General features: G+C 44.5%; 1 protein-coding gene across 1 annotated transcript in view; it reads left to right on the top strand.

The window, feature by feature from the left end:
- Positions 1-20,794, top strand: part of aacs (acetoacetyl-CoA synthetase) — a 150,994-nt gene that overhangs the window by 104,980 nt on the left and 25,220 nt on the right. Inside the window, exons 11-12 of the mRNA XM_068055069.1 lie at positions 5,977-6,041; positions 12,249-12,371. Of these exons, the coding sequence (XP_067911170.1) occupies positions 5,977-6,041; positions 12,249-12,371 (188 nt within the window). The remainder of the gene's footprint in view (positions 1-5,976; positions 6,042-12,248; positions 12,372-20,794) is intronic.

The following is a 20,794-nucleotide window of genomic DNA, read 5'->3' as shown; positions in this document are numbered from 1 at the left end:
TGCCCTTTCATGAACTGAGCTGAATCACCAACTACTTTTTATAATTTCACATTTTCCACAAAGCTTTACCAAGATACACATCTTTCCTGCCCTCCCCCCTTTCACAGACTTTCCCTTTTGTTCTTCTTCCCAGCCTCCCCACTTCCACTTGCTCAAAACCTATTACATTTCTAACTTTCCCAGTTCTGATAAAAGGTCACAGACCTGAAATGTTCCTAAGCCTGTTTCTTTCTCCACAGATGCCAGAACGGCTGAGTCTTTCCAGCATTTTCTGTTTTTATTCCCGATTTCCAAGATCTGCAGTATATTGCTTTTTTATACTTCTTTTCTGTTAAACTGGTTGCATTAATCTGCCATATTCTTTTACATTAAATGCTGTAGACATGGGGCAAATTCTCAGGATGTCTAATTACAAGTTCACCATCTGTTTTGTAGTCTGTAAATAGCAAGGAAGCCCATGAATGCACACATTTTATTTGCTGGAGCTTTATCCTGCCATGCTTCGAGCTAAAGTCATAAAATTCTGTAACGCTATAGAGTATCATGACTAAATCAGGTCACTGATTCTTATTTGCGTATTTGTTTTGGCCTTGTTGTGAATGAGTGACCTACATAATATCTGACACAAATGGTATGATGATCAGAATTTAACAAAGGCTCACAAAATGGTGTAGCTATGCCACTTTCCTCATTTGTTTTGAATATCCTTTTTCCTGTCTTCTGCAGGTATATTTGCATTCTTCTAATGCACTTTTACTAAACCTGCCTAAATCCAGTTTGTAGCCTTGACTCTGGTTACTTGCAGCATTTCACTGCAAACAAGAGCTGATGAAATGTTTTATTACCTGCACCCCCTTCCCTCATCCCTTCCCCCCCCCCCGCTCCCCCCTCCCAGCTCACCCCCCTCGCACCCCCTTCCCCTCCACCCCCTCCCCTACCCCTCAGCAGCCCCCTTCCCAGCTCCCCCTCCACCCCTTCCCAGCTCCCCCTCCACCCCTTCCCAGCTCCCCCTCCACCCCTTCCCAGCTCCCCCTCCACCCCTTCCCACCACACCCCTCCCCCTCGCACCCCGTCCCCTCCCGCACCCCCTTCCCCCCCCCCCCATCTCCTCCCACCGGCATCCACCTACACCTGAGCAGGGGCCCTAACAACCCCACTGCCTTGTGGGCGTCTCGGGAGAGACCAAGGCTAAGGGAGTAAACCCTAACAGAAAATCCGGAGCGGAACCCCGTAGTCGGTCATGTGTCACCTTTGGCATGTTTCTGGCAGTTCCTGCAGCCATACCGGTGCCAGACGTCGTGCTCTGCACTCCTTTGGACCCCACCAGGAAGGCCGAGGGGGGGGTTTTCGCGCTTGGGTAACTCACAACCTCCATACGTCCGCCCAGGCATGCGCCATGGAGAGGTCACTCCATTAGCGCCTCACAGCGACCAAAACACCACGGAAGAGTCTGTCACTCTAGAATTGGCCTTTATAGCCACTCCAGGCGCTGCTTCACAAACCACTGACCACCTCCAGGCGCTTACCTATTGTCTCTTGAGACAAGGAGGCCAAAGAAGAAGAATGCATTTGGACAAGCAACTGTGTACTTTTAGTTATGTATAACAGTTTCATCTTCTGCCATTTAAAATAGTTGATACATTGCATTACCAGTTTTCATCCTATATGGGTGAACAGGCAGGCTAAACATCCAGTTCACGTTGTTGTGCTACCGAAGGCATAATTTTTTTTCTTAAAATTACCAATTTACTTTTTAAATAAACTGTTCAAAATGTAACTTCTGGGATTATAATTGCTATTCATGTGTATCTTGGTAAAGCTTTGTGGAAAATGTAAAATGATAAAAAGTAGTTAAAGGTTCAGCTCAGTTCATGAAAGGGCATTTTCTCTACCTACATAAAAAAACGACACCTCAGACTGAAAAATATGAGATGAGACCCTGTTGATTAGAGGATGGAATTTATTACCTTTTCCACAAGTATAGTTTTCTAGATCTCGTATGCAGCGAAATGTTTATAGATGCTTTAGACTAATAAATTAATTTTATGCAAGATTAAAGAGATAGTAAATATAACAAACTAATTTTTCATACATTGTGCCTCTTTCGACCAATGAGAACTGCTTGCTTACTTTTTCATAGTGACCCTCGTAGTTTCAGTTGCTTGGCTTTTACGTTTGCCACTAGTTTGTCTCTTTGGTTGACAGTAAACACTTTTTTTTTCCTTGTTACACACCCCTTCCCTCCACCCCTTCCCACCGCACCCCTCCCCCTCGCACCCCGTCCCCTCCCGCACCCCCTACCTCCTCCCACCGGCATCCACCTACACCTGAGCAGGGGCCCTAACAACCCCACTGCCTTGTGGGCGTCTCGGGAGAGACCAAGGCTAAGGGAGTAAACCCTAACAGAAAATGTAATTTTCTTGGAGTAATTGTTAAAATTACATGGCACCGTGCGTTAGTTAGCATGCTGTTCTTTTGTCTGTGACGATCTGAATTTTTGATGAAAACCATAGACTCCAGTCCTCTCCATGGCAATTGTCCAAGGTTGAACCAGGCTGTTTACAACTTTGGTATCATATTTAACCCTGTGACGAGCTTCTGACCACATATTCACGAATAACTGGGCGGCACAGTGGCGCAGTGGTTAGCACCGCAGCCTCACATCTCCAGGGACCCGGGTTCGATTCTGGGTACTGCCTGTGCGGAGTTTGCAAGTTCTCCCTGTGTCTGCATGGGTTTTCGCCAGGTGCTCCGGTTTCCTCCCACATCCAAAGACTTGCAGGTGATAGGTAAATTGGCTGTTGGAAGTTGCCCCTAGTGCAGGGAGCTGATAGGGAATATGGGATTACTGTAGGGTTAGTATAAATGGGTGGTTGTTGGTCGGCACAGACTCGGTGGGCCGAAGGGCCTGTTTCAGTGCTGTATCTCTAAATAAATAAATATAAAATAAACTAAGACTGTCTATTTCCACCCTCGTAACTTTACCCAACTCCGCCCCTTCCTCAGCTCACCTGCTGCTGAAACCCTCATTTCATGCCTTTGTTATGTCCAGACTTGACATGCACTCCTGACCATTTTCTACTCTCCATAAACTTGAGGTCATCCAAATCTCTGCTGCCCATGTCCTGACTTGCACCTTAGTCCTGTTCACCCATCACCCTGGTGCTCGCTGACCTACATGGCTCATGGTTAAGCAATGCCTTGATTTTAAAAATCTCTTCCCTGTTTTCAGTTTCCTCTATGGCCTTCTCCTCCCTAGAGTCATAGAGTCATACAGCATAGAAACAGGCCCTTCGGCCCACCACGTCAATGCTGACCACAATGCCTATCTATACTAATCCCACCTGCCTGCATTAATTCCATATCCCTCTATGCCTTGCTCATTCAAGTACCTGTCCAGATGCCTCTTAAATGTCGCTACTGTTCCTGCCTCCACCACCTCCTCAGGCAGTTCATTCCAGATACCCACTATTCTTTGTGTGAAAAATGTACCCCTTTGCTCCCCTTTAAACCTCCTTCCTCTCACCTTAAATCTATGCCCTCTAGTTTTAGTCACCCCTACCATGGGAAACAGACTCTGGCTATCTACCCTATCTATGCCTCTCATAATTTTATATACCTCTATCATGTCCCCTCTCAGCCTCATTCGCTCCAGGGAAAACAGACCCAGCCTATCCAATCTCTCTTTATAAATCAAGCCCTCCAAACCAGGCAACATCCTTGTGAATCTGTTCTGCACCCTCTCTAGCTTAATCACATCTTTCCTGTAGTGCGGCAACCAAAACTGCACACAGTACTCCAAATGCGGCCTAATCAACGTTATGTACAACTGTAACATGACGTCCCAACCCTTGTACTCAATGCCTCGGCCGATGAAGGCAAGCATGCCATATGTCTTCTTCACCACCCTGTCTACCTGTGTTGCCACTTTCAGGAACAATGTACTTGCACCCCAAGGTCTCTCTGCTCAAGAACACTCCCCAGGGCCCTGCCATTCACTGTATACGTCCTGCCCTGGTTTAACTTCCCAAAATGCATCACTTCACACTTGTCTGCATTAAATTCCATTTGCCACTCACTTGCCCACTTTCCCAGTTGATCTATATCCTGTTGTAACCTTAGACAACCTTCTTCACTGTCCAGTATACCACCAATTTTGGTGTCATCTGCAAACTTACTAATCATATCCCTTACATTCACATCCAATTCATTAATATATATGACAAACAACAGAGGGCCCAGCATCAATCCCTGTGGCACACCACTGGTCACTGGCCTCCAATATGAAAAACCCTCCACCACCACCACTCTCTGCCTCCTATCACCAAGCCAATTTTGTATCCAATTTGCTAGCTCACTCTGGATCCCATGTGTTCAAACCTTCTGGACCAGCCTACCATGTGGGACCTTATCAAAGGCCTTGCTAAAGTCCATGTAGACAACGTCCATTGCCCTGCCCTCGTCAATCCTCTTGGTCAGCTCCTCGAAAAACTCAAATCAAATTCGTGAGACATGATTTCCCACGCACAAAGCCATGCTGACTATCCCTAATCAGACCTTGCCTTTCCAGATGCATATAAATCCTGTCTCTCAGAATCCCTTCCAATAACTTTCCCACCACTGATGTAAGGCTCACCGGCCTATCGATCCCTGGTTTATTCCTGCTGCCCTTCTTAAATAAAGGCACAACATTAGCTATCCTCCAGTCTTCCAGTACCTCACCCGTGGCTGACGATGATACAAAAATCTCCGCCAGGGCCCCAGCAATCTCCTCCCTTGCTTCCTATAGCATCCTAGGATATACCTGGTCAGGCCCTGGGGATTTATCCACCGTAATGCGCTTCAAAAGCTCTAACACCTCCTCCTTTGTAATGTTGATATGCTCCAGGATATCAGTGTTCCCTCCCTTGAACTCACTAGCTTCCATGACCTTCTCCGCGGTAAATACGGACGAGAAATATTCATTTAAGACCTCGCCCATTTCCCGCGGCTCCACACATAGATTGCTACACTGATCCTTAAGGGGACCTACTCTCTCCTTAGCTACCCTTTTACTCTTAATATACTTATAGAATCTTTTAGGATTCTCCTTTATCTTATCTGCCAGGAAAATCTCATGGCCCCTTTTCGCCCTCCTAATTTCCTTTTTGAGTGTCGTCCTAGATCCCCCTATACTCGAGGGACTCGCTCGATCCCAGCTGCCTATACCTGACATATGCCTCCTTCTTTGTCCTGACCAGACCCTCAATATCCCTCGTCAGAGAAGGACCTATATCTGTAATCTTCTCCAGCTTTACAGCCTTCAGACATCTGTTCTTCTCTAATTCTGGCCTCTTCTGCATCCTCGATTTGAATCGCAGCTGCCAAGGCCCTACAGTCTGGAATTCCCTCTCTGAGCCTCTCCGCCTCTCTTACCTCCTTTAAAATGCTCCTTGAAACCTAGCTCTTTGATCAAATACCTTAATGTCATTTTTAGTGGCTTGGTGTTAAATTCTGTTTGATAATGCTCCTGTGAGACATTTTACTACATTAAAGGAACTATATAAATACAAAGTGTTGTTCCTCTTCTTCCTCTACTTTCTCTACTCTGACGGTCTTGCAAGAAATGAATTCTGACAGTCTCAACCAGTTCCTAGTGAGTAGGACTCCACAGCATGGTTGGGGAGTAAATTAAGAAGGCCACAACCTGTGGCTGTTGTGGGAAAAGAAAATGTGACCGTGGCTCAAAGCCTGTTGTATGGGCACTGGAATTAAAACCCTTTGCCTTAAAGGAGAGGAACTTTAATTGCACCTGATCCATACTTTGTTGCTGAGTTTGATCCAAAATGTTGACGTTCTGCAGCACTAACATCTCTCATTTTGTGAATACAAAAAAAAAATGGCAAAATAAAAACTGCAGCCCAAAGCTCACAACAAAAGAAAGCAAATTAGAAGTTCGCATTCATTGTCTTTCCTTCTGTCCCTTTTCTTCCCCAGAATTACGATACTTGGTACTGGTGCAAAATGGCTGGCTGTTCTTGAAGAAAAAAATCTGAAACCAGGTAATACTTGCTCTATCTAAGAAAGTATGTTTAATGTTGTTTTATAACACTGGTTGTGGATTCTTGCAGGTTGTTTTATTTTTATGAATATTCCAACTTTGTTGCACTAAATTAATGTTTTATTTGAGATCTATGTTATAGAATCATAGCGCTGGATTGTCCCAATCTCGTCAGCACCCTGACATCGGAACCATTTCTGGGTCCCAAAACTGCCACAGGTTGGAATGCGGCAAATGTCAGCATTTTGCAGGAGGCGACCAATTAGTGGATTGCCTCTATGATATCTGTCCAATGACGGACGGTGGGCGCAAGTAGGAGGCAGGAGTTAGAAGTAGCAGGCCCCACTTAAAGGGCCCCGTCTGGATTCAAAGTGCAAGCAGCCAGAGAGAATCAGCCCTGAGGTAACAGTCTATCAGAGCAGTAACATGACAGTCTGTTGTGGTAGGGAGGCCTACCTAACTCGATTGCAAGTTAACTACCAAACCATGCTGTGGACTCCTACTCGCTAGGAACTGGTTGAGACTGTCAGAATTCATTTTGCACCTCCCTGGAGGTCATGATAGAGGCAGTCCAGAGGTTGCCAGAGAGGTCAGCAGCCGCAGCATGGTTATCAGTACTCTGGAGAGGGGCTGTTATTTATAAAATGACACTCTGATTTAGAGCCTTCCATTGAAGGTTCTGCAATGATCAGGTGAAGCTTTCCTGGGTCAGGGCATCCTGGGTTTCCCAGCCATAATGGTCAGTGTGACCACATGAATCCGATCTCTCGGCTGTCTTGATGCGTCTCCGGTTGATCCGCCTTGAGATCCTCATCCTCTGATGAGGCAGCATGTTCTTCGCCGTGGATCTCCTTCTGTTCTACTCCTCTCTGGATAGCCATGTTGTACAGAGTGCAGCAGAACACAACAACAATGCGAGAAACCCTTGAGGGGGTGTACTGCAGGGTGCCTCCCATTCGATCAAGGCACCAGAATCACATCTTCAGGAGGCCGATAGCCTGCTCAGTGGGGGCCCTTGTGCTGAGATGATAGCGGTTATATCGCTCCTGTGCCTCAGTGTTGGGTTTAGCACATGGATCAGAAACCATCTCTTCACCGATCTCCCTTGTTCACAAGGAGCCATCCATGGAGGCTGTGTGGTGAAACAAACAGCTGTGGCACCTGTGACTGCCTCAGAATAAATGAAGAATGGCAGCTGTCCGGAAACCTTGCCCAAACCTGAAGGAAGCACTGACGATGGTTGCACGTGAGCTGAACCTTTATTGAGTGGAAACTTTTCCTGTTGATGAAAGCTTTGGACAAAGATGACGGGGCTGCAATGGCAACATGGGTGCAGTCAATCACACCCTACACCTGACGGAATCCTGCCATTGAGGCAAACCCCATGGCCGTCTGTGCCTGACTGACTATATCTGTGCCGAAGACAACAAAGTCAGATGTCCTCACAAAAAGTGCATCTCTGGGCTGCTGACTGAGCGATTCCACATGGGTCAGCTGCTGACTCCTGAAAAGAGTCTGAAGCTGGAGAGTTCAAGGTCACTGCCAGCTTGACAGCTACTGGCATAGGGTGTCTCCCCCTGAGCCATTAGGTCGTGCACATTAGTGGTGTGCACAACTCAGGCACCATTTGCCTAGATAGGTGAAGCTGTTGTTGGCACTGCTGCTCCGATAGGATCAGGAAGCTGAGCCTCTGGTGGTACGCTTGATTCTGCGAGTATCGCCTTCTGGTCCCTCCTGTCCCTTGACCAGCACCTTTGCATCCTTGGGCACCATGTGACTGCCTTTGTTGCTCGGGCCGCTGCTTCTCCCCACTGGTCCAGTCCACCTCTGAGTAGGTGGCCCCCATTATCAGAGACAGTGTCAGGTACTAGGATCTCAGCTGCCAAACTTCCCTTGCACCTCCATGAAAGAGACGTCCTCCAAGACCCTCACTCTCCATCACCAATCCCAATGGTTCAACTCTGCTTCAAGAATGGCGTGTTAGTGGATGTGCATGAGCTTCTGTTTAATGATGCATACTTCTAAATGGTTGCCATCTTAGTCAAGGGATTGCTGCTGAGCAGCTGCCTCATCTGCTTGGACGAAGTGCTGACCCAACATGGGGCCCATGCACTTCTGGTACAATCTCAATTCCTGTTTAAACTACCTCTCAGCTGCCTCCTTAACGAGCTTAATTGCCTGTTGGCTACTGGGTGGCCATCCTCCGAAAATCTTACGAAGTTGGCTTCACATCTGGCAACCGGCAGGCCGCCTTGCAGCATGAATGTGCTGGCGTGCCCGCCCTCTAACCTACCTCTGCCGCCATCTCAAAATCCAGCCCACAGAATCATAAAATGATACAGCACAGAAAGAGGCCATTTGCCCTATCGTGCCTTTGCTAGCTCTTTGGTAGAGCTATCCAATTAGTCCCACTCCTTGCTCTTTCCCCAGAGCCCTGGACACTTTTTTTCCCTTTAAGTAATTATCATATTCCCTTTTGAAAGTTACTAAGGAATCTGCTTCCACCATTCTTTCAGGCAGTGCATTCCAGATCTGCTGAGGTTTCTTTTGACATCAGCTGCCGTAACAATAACTTAATTTCACATGGATTCATTGTCAATCATGCGCAACTATTTGAACCCTTGGAAAATTTACTTGTAACGGATTATTATTCCTTTGGTCCATAGGAAGTGTGTGAAACAGTTCTAATTTTTTTTCCTGTGAAACTACTGCAATTCTGTCACTCATACCACCTACACTTTACGCGTTAAGTCTATATTAGCCTTTTAAATAATACTTCACTACAGATTCTTGAGAATACTCCTGCTGAGATCAAAGAATGCTTGAGTGATTTTTTGTGCCAGTACGTAGAAGATTTTAGAGCCTTTTTAAATTGTTTTCTTTCAAAGATTAGTGGTTAGGTTTTGATTTGATAGATTCCAGAGAATTGGCAGAAACGTCTATTTTAGAGCAAAAGTCCAGGAGAAATTTTATCAATAAGAAAAGGTCATTTGGTTCAAACAAGGCTGATGCTTTTTCCTCAAGTCAAAAACAGTTTGATTAAGTCTTAATAATAAAGGATCTGTGCAGCTAATCATGTAACATTGATGCTTTCAAAGTGACCTTGAATAATTAGCGTCAATTTGCAAAACTGGGCCAAACTCATCATTCCCAACGATGAATGTAGAATGGTTAAACTTTTGCCATTCTATTCAGTATGCTGTCATGATTTTATTTGTTTGCCTGAGAAAGGGGCGGCACAGTGGCGCAGTGGTTAGCACCGCAGCCTCACAGCTCCAGCGACCCGGGTTCAATTCTGGGTACTGCCTGTGTGGAGTTTGCAAGTTCTCCTTGTGTCTGCGTGGGTTTCCTCCGGGTGCTCCGGTTTCCTCCCACATGCCAAAGACTTGCAGGTTGATAGGTAAATTGGCCATTATAAATTGCCCCTAATATAGGTAGGTGGTAGGGAAATATAGGGACAGGTGGGGATGTGGTAGGAATATGGAATTAGTGTAGGATTAGTATAAATGGGTGGTTGATGGTCGGCACAGACTCGGTGGGCCGAAGGGCCTGTTTCAGTGCTGTATCTCTAAATAAAAATAAATAAAAGTATTTATGTATCAAGTTCTCATCAATTATATTTGTTCAACTGGTGAAGTTGAAGCTGAATGGATTTATTTATAACATGCCATGTTTTTTATAATGTATTATTAGAACCCGGTATTCAATAATTATCACAATTCTTGACTCAAAGCATTAAAAAAATACTTAATGAACTTTTGTTCAGATGGCATAATTGCAAATGCATCTTCAATTCTAAAGCTTACAGGTGTTTTAAATAAAATGAATTTATCATTCAAATGAGACAAATAAGTTAACTTTCAGTGAACTGAAGCGAAAGAACAGTTACCGTAGATCGCGGCATATAAGATTACACCATTTTTCCGGCCCCAAAAATCATGCTTTTGCATACGTTCAGTGTATCAGACCCACCGGCCGTCCATGTCTCCGCTTTAAAGATGTTTGCAAACACGACATGAAGTCCTGTGACATTGACCACAAATAGGGAGAGTCAGTTGTCCGTGATCGTCAGAGCTGGCGGACAGCCATGAAGGCGGGGCTAAAGAGTGGCGAGTCGAAGAGACTTAGCAGTTGGCAGGAAAAAAGACAGAAGTGCAAGGAGAGAGCCAACTGTGTAACAGCCCTGACAACCAATTTTATCTGCAGTGCCTGTGGAAGAGTCTGTCACTAGAATTGGCCTTTATAGCCACTCCAGGCGCTGCTCCACAAACTACTGACCACCTCTAGGCGCTTACCCATTGTCTCTCGAGACAAGGAGGCCAAAGAGAAGTCGACCTCCCGTCCCCCTTTTTCAGCCACAACATGGTATACTCACATTGGTAGTCAGCCTCAATTTTTTGTTCCACAAATGCATATTTCAACTACCACATAACTGGGTGCAATGGGTCAAGCAGGCGATATGGGCTGTGTTATGAAGATGCACCCACACAGAGCAGACCCCACGTGAAAGCGATGAAGAGAAATGGGACCTCCAGCAAACCAAATGAAGTATGAAGCTGATTTCAAGCTAAAAGTTGTAACATTTTCTAACTCATCAAATAAGTGTGTTGCAGCAGGGATTTTGATCGTGAAAAACTGGAGCGAGAATGAAAGAAGGAGGAATCCACCCTGAAGAAGATGCCCAAGACCAAATGCGCCACAAGAGCAGGGACCAGTCACTGGCCTGATCTAGATAAGCAGGAATTGGAATGGTTACATCGTCACCAGAAATGCTGTGTGCATTTATGGACTTAAGTGGGCCAAATCAAACCCCGAGTCCAGCAAAGATTTCAGAGCAACAGCTGGTTGGTGTAGCCGCTTTCTGGAACAAAAATGTCTAGTGTTGCTGTAGAAGGCCAAGATTGCTCAGAGACAACCAAAAGACCTTGATGCCAAAATTACCGGTTTCCAGTGATTCATCATCAGACAGCGGCAAAAACACAAGTACCCATTATGCCACATTGGCAACATGGATGAAACGCCCATGAATTTCGATATGCCCAGCAACCAAACTGTGGAGTGGAAAGGTTTGAAAACAGTTCTAGTGAAAACTATAGGGCATGAGAAGACCAGATTCATGGTGGTACTAGCCTGCATGACCGATGGAACGAAATTAAAGGATATGGTAATTGTCAAATGTAAAATCATGCTGAACATCAAGTTCCCTGCAGGAATTTTGTGTTTGTCCATGACGACGGTTGGATGGATGTGGAAGGAGTGAAGTTATGGATTGATTATGTGTGGCATAGGCGTTTCGGTGGCCTACATAAAGAATGTAGCTTATTAGTGTGGGACATGTTCAGATCCCATATAACCCATGAGATCAAGAGATGCCTGCAAAGAAATAACACCCACATTGTAGTTATACCAAGGGGTCTAACGTCCATAGTTCAACCTTTTGGATGTGTGCCTCAACAAGCCATTCAAGGATCCTGTCCGCACCGAATGGTATAGGTGGATAGTTGACGGAGAAAAAACCTTCACAAAGAGTAGAAATATGCAGCTGCCCCGCTTGATGTTTTGTGTGGTTTCGTCAACAAATCGTGGGATGCTATTAGTGCACAAACTGTCAAGAGATCATTCAAAAATACATAATATCCAATTCACTAGATGGAAAGGAGACAATTTGTTGTGGAGGGATGATTATGAAACTGAAAGCACCACATCTGATCCAGAGTGGAATCCTTACGGGGATGATGCCATTGCCAAAGTGACTTAATGAATTCCATGAACTCTTCCTTTCGGATGCCGAAGATAATGATTTTGATGGGTTTTAAAATGTTTTGATTGTGGTTAAATGTATCCTTGTAGAATTACTTTATTCAATAAACCATGCCACATTGTTGTAATATGAGTTACCAGTGTTATTTTTTTTTCACATTTCAAAATGGCGACCATCCACACCCACACCAGCGGATCACGTTTGATATTCGATGTATAAGTCGACCCCTGTTTTTGGAACGACATTTTGGAGGTTCAAAAGGTGACTTATATGCCGAATCTATGGTATGAATTTAATGAGTTAACTTGGGTAAATATTTAAAAATCTAATATTTCAATGGTAACAAAAGTTCTATAAAGGTATAAAACTTATGAATGTTATATTTTAGTGTGAATGTTAATAGTTCTATCTGAAATTGAATTTTAAGTCAAGTTTTCCTTTTTTCAGGTGAAACTCACAGTCTACAGACACTACACACCATTCTGTCAACTGGGTCTCCTCTCAAACCTCTAACTTATGATTATGTCTACAAGCACATCAAGAGCAATATCCTGTTAGGCTCAATCACAGGTGAGATTTCAGGGAATTGGTGGCATTTTTCCATTTGACAGTCCTTATAGAACCATGCATAATTATGTGATGCAGTTCATGACTCAATTGTGTTTCATCCTTAAAGTAACATCCTCATCAAGACAAGTACATTGGTAAAGAAGTTCATGGGTAGGATACTAATACTGTGTGGCATTCTGTCATGCAAAGCAAAGTGGATGATAGAGCACAGGGATGATGACCTAGTTCTCCCTCACAATGGATGGAATTTTACGCTGCCCCAGCGGGTCGGATGGTGGCGTGGGGGCGGCGTAAAAATGAGCGGCAGGCTCCGGGAGGCCTACTCTCCCCGATTCTGCCTCCAACCAAGTTTACGGAGGTCGGGCGGGGGGTTGTGGGGTGAGAAACGGCCCGCCCGCCCGAGGCCAATCAAGACCCTTAAGTGGCCACTTAACGGCCACATTTGGCCTGTCGTGTCTCTGCTGGCTCTCCCAAAGAGCAATTTACCCAGTGCCGCTCCCCTGCCTTCTCCCTGTAGCCCTGCACACTCTTCCTTTTCAGGTAACAATCCAATTATCTCTTGAATGCCTCGATTGAACCTGCCTGTACCACACTCTCAGGCAGTGCATTCTGGATCCTAACCACTCGCTGAGTGAAAAGTTTTTTCCTCATGTCCCCATTGCTTCTTTTGCCAATTACCTTAAACCTCTGTGCCTTCCTGTTCTTGATCCTTCCACCGATGGGAACAGTTTTTTCCTATCTACTCTGTCCAGAACCCTGATGATTTTGAACGCCTGTATCAAATCTCTTCTCAATCTTCTCTTCTCCAAGGAAAGCAGTCCCAACTTCTCCAATCTATCTACATAACTGAAGTTCCTCATCCCTGGAACCATTCTCGTGAATCTTATTGGCACTCTGTTTAATGCCTTCACATCTTTTCTAAAGTGTGATGCCCAGAACTGGATACGCTCTACTCCCTGCAAGTCAGTGTCTTAATAGGTATTGTGGTCAGAACTGGACAAGTATTGGGAAGCTTACATGTGCTCATAAACAATGCGATTTTTATCTGCTTGATTTATATTGTGCATTTTGAGTGCGACCCTAAGCCTTGACTCAAGTCAACTTGCATCAAATTCCCTGGACTTAAGTGGATAATGTTGTTTGGGAGAGAATGTGCACTTCAGGTAGAAACAGAAACTAACTGTGTATTTCTCGGTACTTGGTTTTGGTTTAGTTTTACACATCTGTCATGCTCCAGCAAACAAAGTAAAACAAAATATCTTTGTGTGTTTATACATTTTGCATGCTGCTGTCGTACATGATAGTGTGCATATAGGGAGCATCTGCAAAGCATGAGTTTGGAAACAGTTGACTTGTGAGATATTTATAATGAAACCATATGAAAAATTATGCTTCAGTTCCTAGTCACATCAAGATTGCTGGTACTTAGTCAAACCATCCCAAAACTTTGCCAGATCATCAGAGTTTACTGAAGCTTGAAAAATTACAACTGAAGGCTGGATCTAGATCCAACAATGATATTTGCTATCTTCCACTTACAGTTCAGCAGGTCAATGATATCCTCCATGTTGTACCAGCATATATGTATATATTCTGAATCCAATTATGATTAATCCCTTTGTGTATTATTTATGTAATTTTGATTTGTATTTTGCATCTTTTTGGGATCTCTGACAGCCAGACTTTTAAAAAAAAAAATCCTTTTTTTAATCGATTCAACTTAAAAATGGTCATCTTAAAGCACTTGGATTTGGTGTTATTCTGGAATGTAAAATGAAGTCATGTATGGAATACTGTATTTTTAGTCTATCTGTTTACGGCAGATTTCCTATCAATTTATGAGTCATTGGGGAAGGGGCTGCAGCTGCAAATAGATGGTAAAGTGAGGCATTTAAGTGAGATCTTTTCGTAAAGGTTATGATAAATCTGAGTATTTAGGAAACCTAGCCTATTTAGGTCTCTTTGTTAAATTTGAGGCTTTCTTTTTCCTAGTTGAATACCTATAATTTTCTTAGAGTTATAGAGTCATAAGTGCACAGAAGGAGGCCATTCAGCCCATCGATTCCATGCTGACTCTCCTTTATATTACACCTTTTAAGCGTTGACAGGAGAGGGAATTCCTTACAAATAAAATATATGGGAATATGGACTCCAGCATTTGAAATTCTACTCAGATGGAAAGGAGAAGACTTGAGAGGAAGCATACAACTGAGGTATTCAAACAAGTATGGCTCACAAGTGTAAAAGATCAGCCAGATCTACAGAAACAGCAGAATGGGGCAGAGCACAGTACGGGGAATTCATCAGCACCTGAAGAGCGAAAAGAAAGGTTTCAGTTGCAGGTCCTTCACCAGATCAAGGACTCACTTACTTTTAATTTCTGACAGAGTGCCTACAACCAAAACATTGGCCTGTTTTTCACTCTCTCTCCAGATGCAGACAGATTTGCAGTTTGCATGAACTGTATAAATTACTAGTTGGCGCAAATCTTGAAATGTTAAGGGTAATCAACATCCTTCAAAAGCAATATCCTTCATATCCAGGATAATTACATATCGAAGTGCTGCAAAGGCAAAGTAAATAAAAATGCTGAACATGGACAGACAGAAAAATTGAAATGGAAATCAAAGAAATAAGTTTTGGAAAGCTTGTAGAGAAAAGGAAGAGAGTGACCAATGTGCAGTGCACAAGATTATAAAAAGCAGGTCAAGAGAGAAGTTGGGCACACTGAGGGAAAACACCAAAATATATGCATCTACTGCTAAAGAACAACATGCTTCCAATAAAATAACAAAGAGAAATTTAAAACCCAAAGGACTTGTATAGAATTCAACATGAGAATGATGAATAGCTCAGTTAATGGATTAAATGACAATTTCTCAGAAGTTTTTTTTATTTAAATGGGAGGGCACTAACAATATACCAACAAACAGTCATCATGTGTGCTGGCTTTGCATTAGTGAACAGAGGTTTGAGATAAACTGAAAACCAATAAATCTCTTGAAATAGATGCACTGTACTACAGGTCACATAAAAATACAAAGGAGGAGATTTATAAAGCATTGACAGTCATTTTGACAGGTTGTTGCAGACTGAAACCAGGCAAATGTAGTGAACACATTCAAAAATGGTTCTGTCCGTACCTTGCAATTAGTCTCACCTTAATAATCTGAAAACTAATTAAATTAAAGCTAAAAAATTAAAAGAGTATCTATAACTGTCAGCCTTCACTCTGTGGTAGAACTGTCACGTTGGAGTCAGAAGGTTGTGGTCTCAATTCCCTCTCCAGAAATTTGAGTACGTAGTCCAGGTATTGCTGGGGGACGGCTGCACTGTTGAAGGTGTAACTTTTCACTTGTGATGTTAACCTGAAGTCATCTCAGGTAGATGTAAAAGATCCCATGGCACTATTTGAAGAAGTGCAACGGAGTTCTCCTGGCCAATATTTATCCCACAACCTACATCAGATTATCCTGGCCATTATCTCATTGTGTTTGTGGATTCTTGCTATGCACAAATTGGCTCCAGTGTTTCCTAAATTACAACAGTGTCGACATTTCAAACATACTTCATTGACTTACTGTAAAGCACTTTGGGATATCCCAAGATCGTGAAAGGCAGTTCATTAATGCAAGGTCTTTCTTCCTATAAAAAGAACCTCATGAATGACAGCCAGCTTAGTTTTAGAAGGGGGTAAATCTGTTTTCATTTGAGAATTTATTTTAGAAGGCAACATCCCAAATTGATGGGGAAAAGACACATGACATATATCTAGACTTCCAAAAGGTCTTTTGTAAAATATCAACGAAACACTCCTTTGCAAACAAAGGTCAGTGTGTATCAAGGTAATCCATTGACATTGTTACAACCGAGGCGGGAGTAGTGCACTGTTTATTCTAGTTGCACTTCTCCACGGGTCACATTTATTTAAATTTTTTCCCACTTCCCGATACGGTCAATCATGGACTCTATTTTTTATCTCAGAATAAGCACACCAACCAGGCTTCTTTTAATAAACAACAAAATTATCAGTTTATTATAAAACAAGTCTTTACCAGTAATGAAGTAAAGCATAAACACACAGATTGAAATATTAAAGTTCCCTTTTTACCTTAGCTCCACACACACACACACAAATACACCAGTTAAGTGGGAAAATAGAGGGATTTTTGTTTTTAGAGCTCAATTACAGACAAAAAAAACACTTGGGTTGAATACTTGCTCATTCTTGAAGAAACAACAGATGAGATATGTTGTGTTCCAAAACTGGCATACAGTCTGGCATCCGATACACGTAGACGGGTCACTGGGATCTTTTAGAACAGTTCTTCTTCGGGTGGCATTGAGAATTAATTTAGCAGGCTTTTCTTCAAAGACAGGAGATGAGATGAGTTGAAGCAGTGGACTTCTCAGTGTCTTTTAGAGAGGTGCTGGAAAGCTGAGCTGGGTTGTAGTCTTCTTCCTTGGGAATTCTCTTTTCTCTCCTTGGAAGTTCTCTCCCTTTTTAAACTCCAACTCAAAAAAATTCAAAAGTGAAACTGACAACTGGAGATCAACTTTTTGACCTCCATCAATCTTAACCTGCCACTTCTTTGTAAACAACTTCTCCAGGTGTCCAAAGTTCTCTGTTGTTTATTGAGCTGGAAGTCAGGTGGTTTGCCGGAAAGGCTGTTTTCCTCACAAGGCTTCAGTGTCCCTTTAAAACATTTCCAGGGACTGTTTTTCAAAGTCAAGTGGCCTTTACATGACCCCCTTCGAAAACCCCAAGGTTTAACATTTCTTCAATCTTTCAAAAATGAATCCTCAAAAATATATATTTAACAAAACACAGAGGCACTTGCGTAACAACATGCATTTGTAAGTTACTAAAGGGAAGCAAGCTGAGGGTAGCTAGGTTGCAGTGGGCAGTGTGGAAGGAGATAATGATTGGGGTAAACTAGCAGTCTATCCTGCGACACCTCTTATTCCTGACATGCATAAATGAAATGGCACCTCATTGCAAATTAATTCACAGATCACAGGAAGCTTAATGTGGTTGGGTGGGGAGGGGTGGCAGTGTGGGGGATGGTGGCATGGAAGGCGTACTCACAGGAAACGACCATGGTTTCATAATAGGTTTGAAGCTGGGTTGGTCAATAACAGATGAAGTTCAATACGGACAAATATAAAGCAGTGTGAATTGCTATTTGCCAATGACCAACCCAGTGGAAATTAAGTAGGGAACAGTTGTACTCTAATAGATAGTACTGAACCTTCCAAAGGAGGAAGCGAGACATGTAGGAGAGTTGATGGACATGCTGCTCATCATGCCCAAACAGTGCAATGGGGCAGTAGAGCAAACAGGATGCCGGGTTATGTTGCCAAATCCAGTGAGCTCCAATTTCCAGAGATCATGCTGCAACTGTACAATGCTGTTATCAGGCTATACCAGGAGTACTGCAGACAACTCTTTCTCACAACATTAGAGGGCTGTCGAAGCCCTTAAGGCAATACTGTGGAGAGCAAAGAAGTTTGACGATGCACAAAAGAAAAGCCGTGTGAACAATTTAATAAACTGAGCTCATCAGCCTCAAAGAGAGCCATCTCATTTTATAGAGACCTACAAGATATGTCATGGGTTAGTGAAACCACTTGGAACTGGATTAAGACAGTGAAACTCTTTTCATTTAAGTACTTTTGCAGCCATCAGTAAGAAGGGAGAAATGGAAAGTCTTCCCAAAAAGCTTGAACGTCTTGAGAAATTAAGGGAAAAGAAAGTTACTTTGGAGCTGGAGAAAGAGAAATTGCTGGCAAAATTGCAAAGTTGGGAAAATGTGGAACAAACCTTGGGACTAAATATCCGGCTGACCGGGCGGCGGCGGAGCGAGCTTGCAAAGATCCCAACCCCATCATCGACGGCAGGAAAGCCAATGTCAGCCTGGCTTACCTGGGGTTGAAACCTCGTATCATGCAACCAGGTTTCGCTTTCGGAATACAGCAGATTGACCCTGCTTTCGTCCCCAGGCCATATGGAGTGCCCGGACTGGGGCGACGATGAGTGCATACCAAAGGACCAGCGAGCCCTTGGCACCCCCCCCCCACCCCCCGCCCCCCCTGCTGGTCTTGTACGGAAAATCCTTGATCGGACCCCGGGATAAGAAGCTCCACATCGCGGCTGTCCATAGCACTGACCCCCCGCCCCCTTCCCCCTCGCACCCTCGGCTCCCCCTTCCTCCCCTCGCATCCCCTCCCTCCTTGCACCCCCTCCGCCCTTCCCTCTCCCTTCATGAAATTGCACAGTTTACTTGTTAGCTCCTATCCCTAAGCAGGGGCCCTAACAACCCCACTGCCTTTTGGGCATCTCTGGAGAGACCAAGGCTAAGGGAGTAAACCCTAACAGAAAGTCCGGAGCGGAACCCCAAAGGCGGTTATGTGTCAGCTTTGGCATGTTTCCAGCAGTTCCTGCAGCCATACCGGTGCCAAATGTCGTGCCAAGCACTCCTTTGGACCCCACTAGGAAGGCGAGAGGGGAGTTTTGACGCTTGGGCAACTCATCATCTCCATACATTCCGCCCAGGCATGCGCCATGGAGAGGTCACTCCATAGTCGCCTCACAGTGACCAAAACAACATGGAAGGCAGCAGTTACGGGTTATAAGTCCAGCTCAATTGGCGTAGAGATTGGGCGCCACGGGTTGCCTTTGTCGGTGGGAGAGGTCATCGCATCTCACTGGACAGTTACCGCCCACCTCAAACTGGGCAGCCCCTGGTCAGAAAGGTTCTGTCCCGCCACAGTCCACCTGCTTCAACGGGTGCTTGGAGCTCAGGGTTATTGACTGACAAAGGGGACTGTAATACCGCACCAAACAGCACAACAAAAAAAGGAAAGAAGGTACCAGCCCTTCGTTTTGCAAGCTGGAACATCAGAACTATGTGTCCTGGCCTGTCGAAAGACCTTACACAAATCAACGACTGTTGGAAGACCGCCATCATTAACAACTAGCTCAGTAGACTCAATGTGGACATTGCAGCACTTCAGGAGACACGCCTCCCTGTGAGCAGCTCTCTAAGAGAGCAAGACTACACCTTCTACTGGCAGGGTAGGGATCCTGAAGAACCAAGATAGCATGGAGTGGGCTTCGCCATCAGAAACTCTTTGCTCAGCATGATAGAGCCACCTTCAAATGGCTCGGAACACATACTGTCCATTCGACTGCTCACCGCCTCTGGTCCAGTACACCTACTCAGCATCTATGCTCCAACACTCTGCTCCCCACCTGAAGTTAAAGACCAGTTCTACGAGGAAATCCATAAAATCATTAGTAGCATCCCCAACACCAAACACCTATTCCTGCTGGTGGACTTTAACGCCAGGGTTGGGGCCGACTATGACTCATGGCCCTCCTGCCTTGGGCGCTATGGCATTGGAAAGATGAATGAGAATGGACAGAGACTGCTGGAATTGTCTACCTATCACAACCTCTGCATCACCAACTCGTTCTTTCATACTAATCCCTGTCACCAGGTTTCATGGAGACACCCAAGATCATGGCACCAGCTGGACATCATCGTCACAAGGCGAGCCTCTATAAACAGTGTCCAAATCACATGCAGCTTCCACAGTGCGGACTGCGACACCGACCACTCCCTGGTGTGCAGCAAAGTTAGACTCAAATCAAAGAAGCTACATCACTCCAAGCAGAAGGGCCACCCGTGCATCAACACTAACAGAATTTCTTCTCCACAGCTGTTACATAAGTTTCTAAATTCACTTGAAAAAGCCTTTCAAAACACTCCTGTAGGGGATGCAGAGACGAATTGGGCCCACATCAGAGACACCATCTATGACTCAGCAATGACCACCTTTGGCAAACGTGAGAAGCAGAATGCAGACTGGTTTTATTCTCACTTTGAAGAGCTGGAACCTGTCATCGCCGCTAAGTGCACTGCACTGTTGAATTACAAGAAAGCCCCCAGTGAGTTAACATCCATAGCACTTAAAGTAGCCAGAAGCGCTGCACAAGGAACAGCCAGGCACTATGCAAATGACTACTAGCAACACCTGTGCAGTCATATTCAGCTGGCCTCTGACACCGGAAACATCAGAGGAATGTATGATGGCATTAAGAGAGCTTGTGGGCCAACCATTAAGAAGATCGTCCCCCTCAAGTCTAAATCAGGGGACACAATCACTGACCAATGCAAGCAAATGGACCGCTGGGTGGAGCACTACCTAGAACTGTACTCCAGGGAAAATGTTGTCACTGAGACCGCCCTCAATGCAACCCAGTCTCTGACAGTCATGGATGAGCTGGACGAACAGCCAACAAAATCAGAACTCAGTGATGCCATTGATTCTCTAGCCAGTGGAAAAGCCCCTGGAAAGGGCGGCATTACCCCTGAAATAATCAAGAGTGCCAAGCCTGCTATACTCTCAGCACCCCA

The sequence above is a fragment of the Heterodontus francisci genome, chromosome 23 (assembly GCF_036365525.1).
Source record: "Heterodontus francisci isolate sHetFra1 chromosome 23, sHetFra1.hap1, whole genome shotgun sequence".
Lineage (NCBI taxonomy): Eukaryota > Metazoa > Chordata > Chondrichthyes > Heterodontiformes > Heterodontidae > Heterodontus > Heterodontus francisci.
This window is presented reverse-complemented; position numbering and strand designations above follow the sequence as displayed.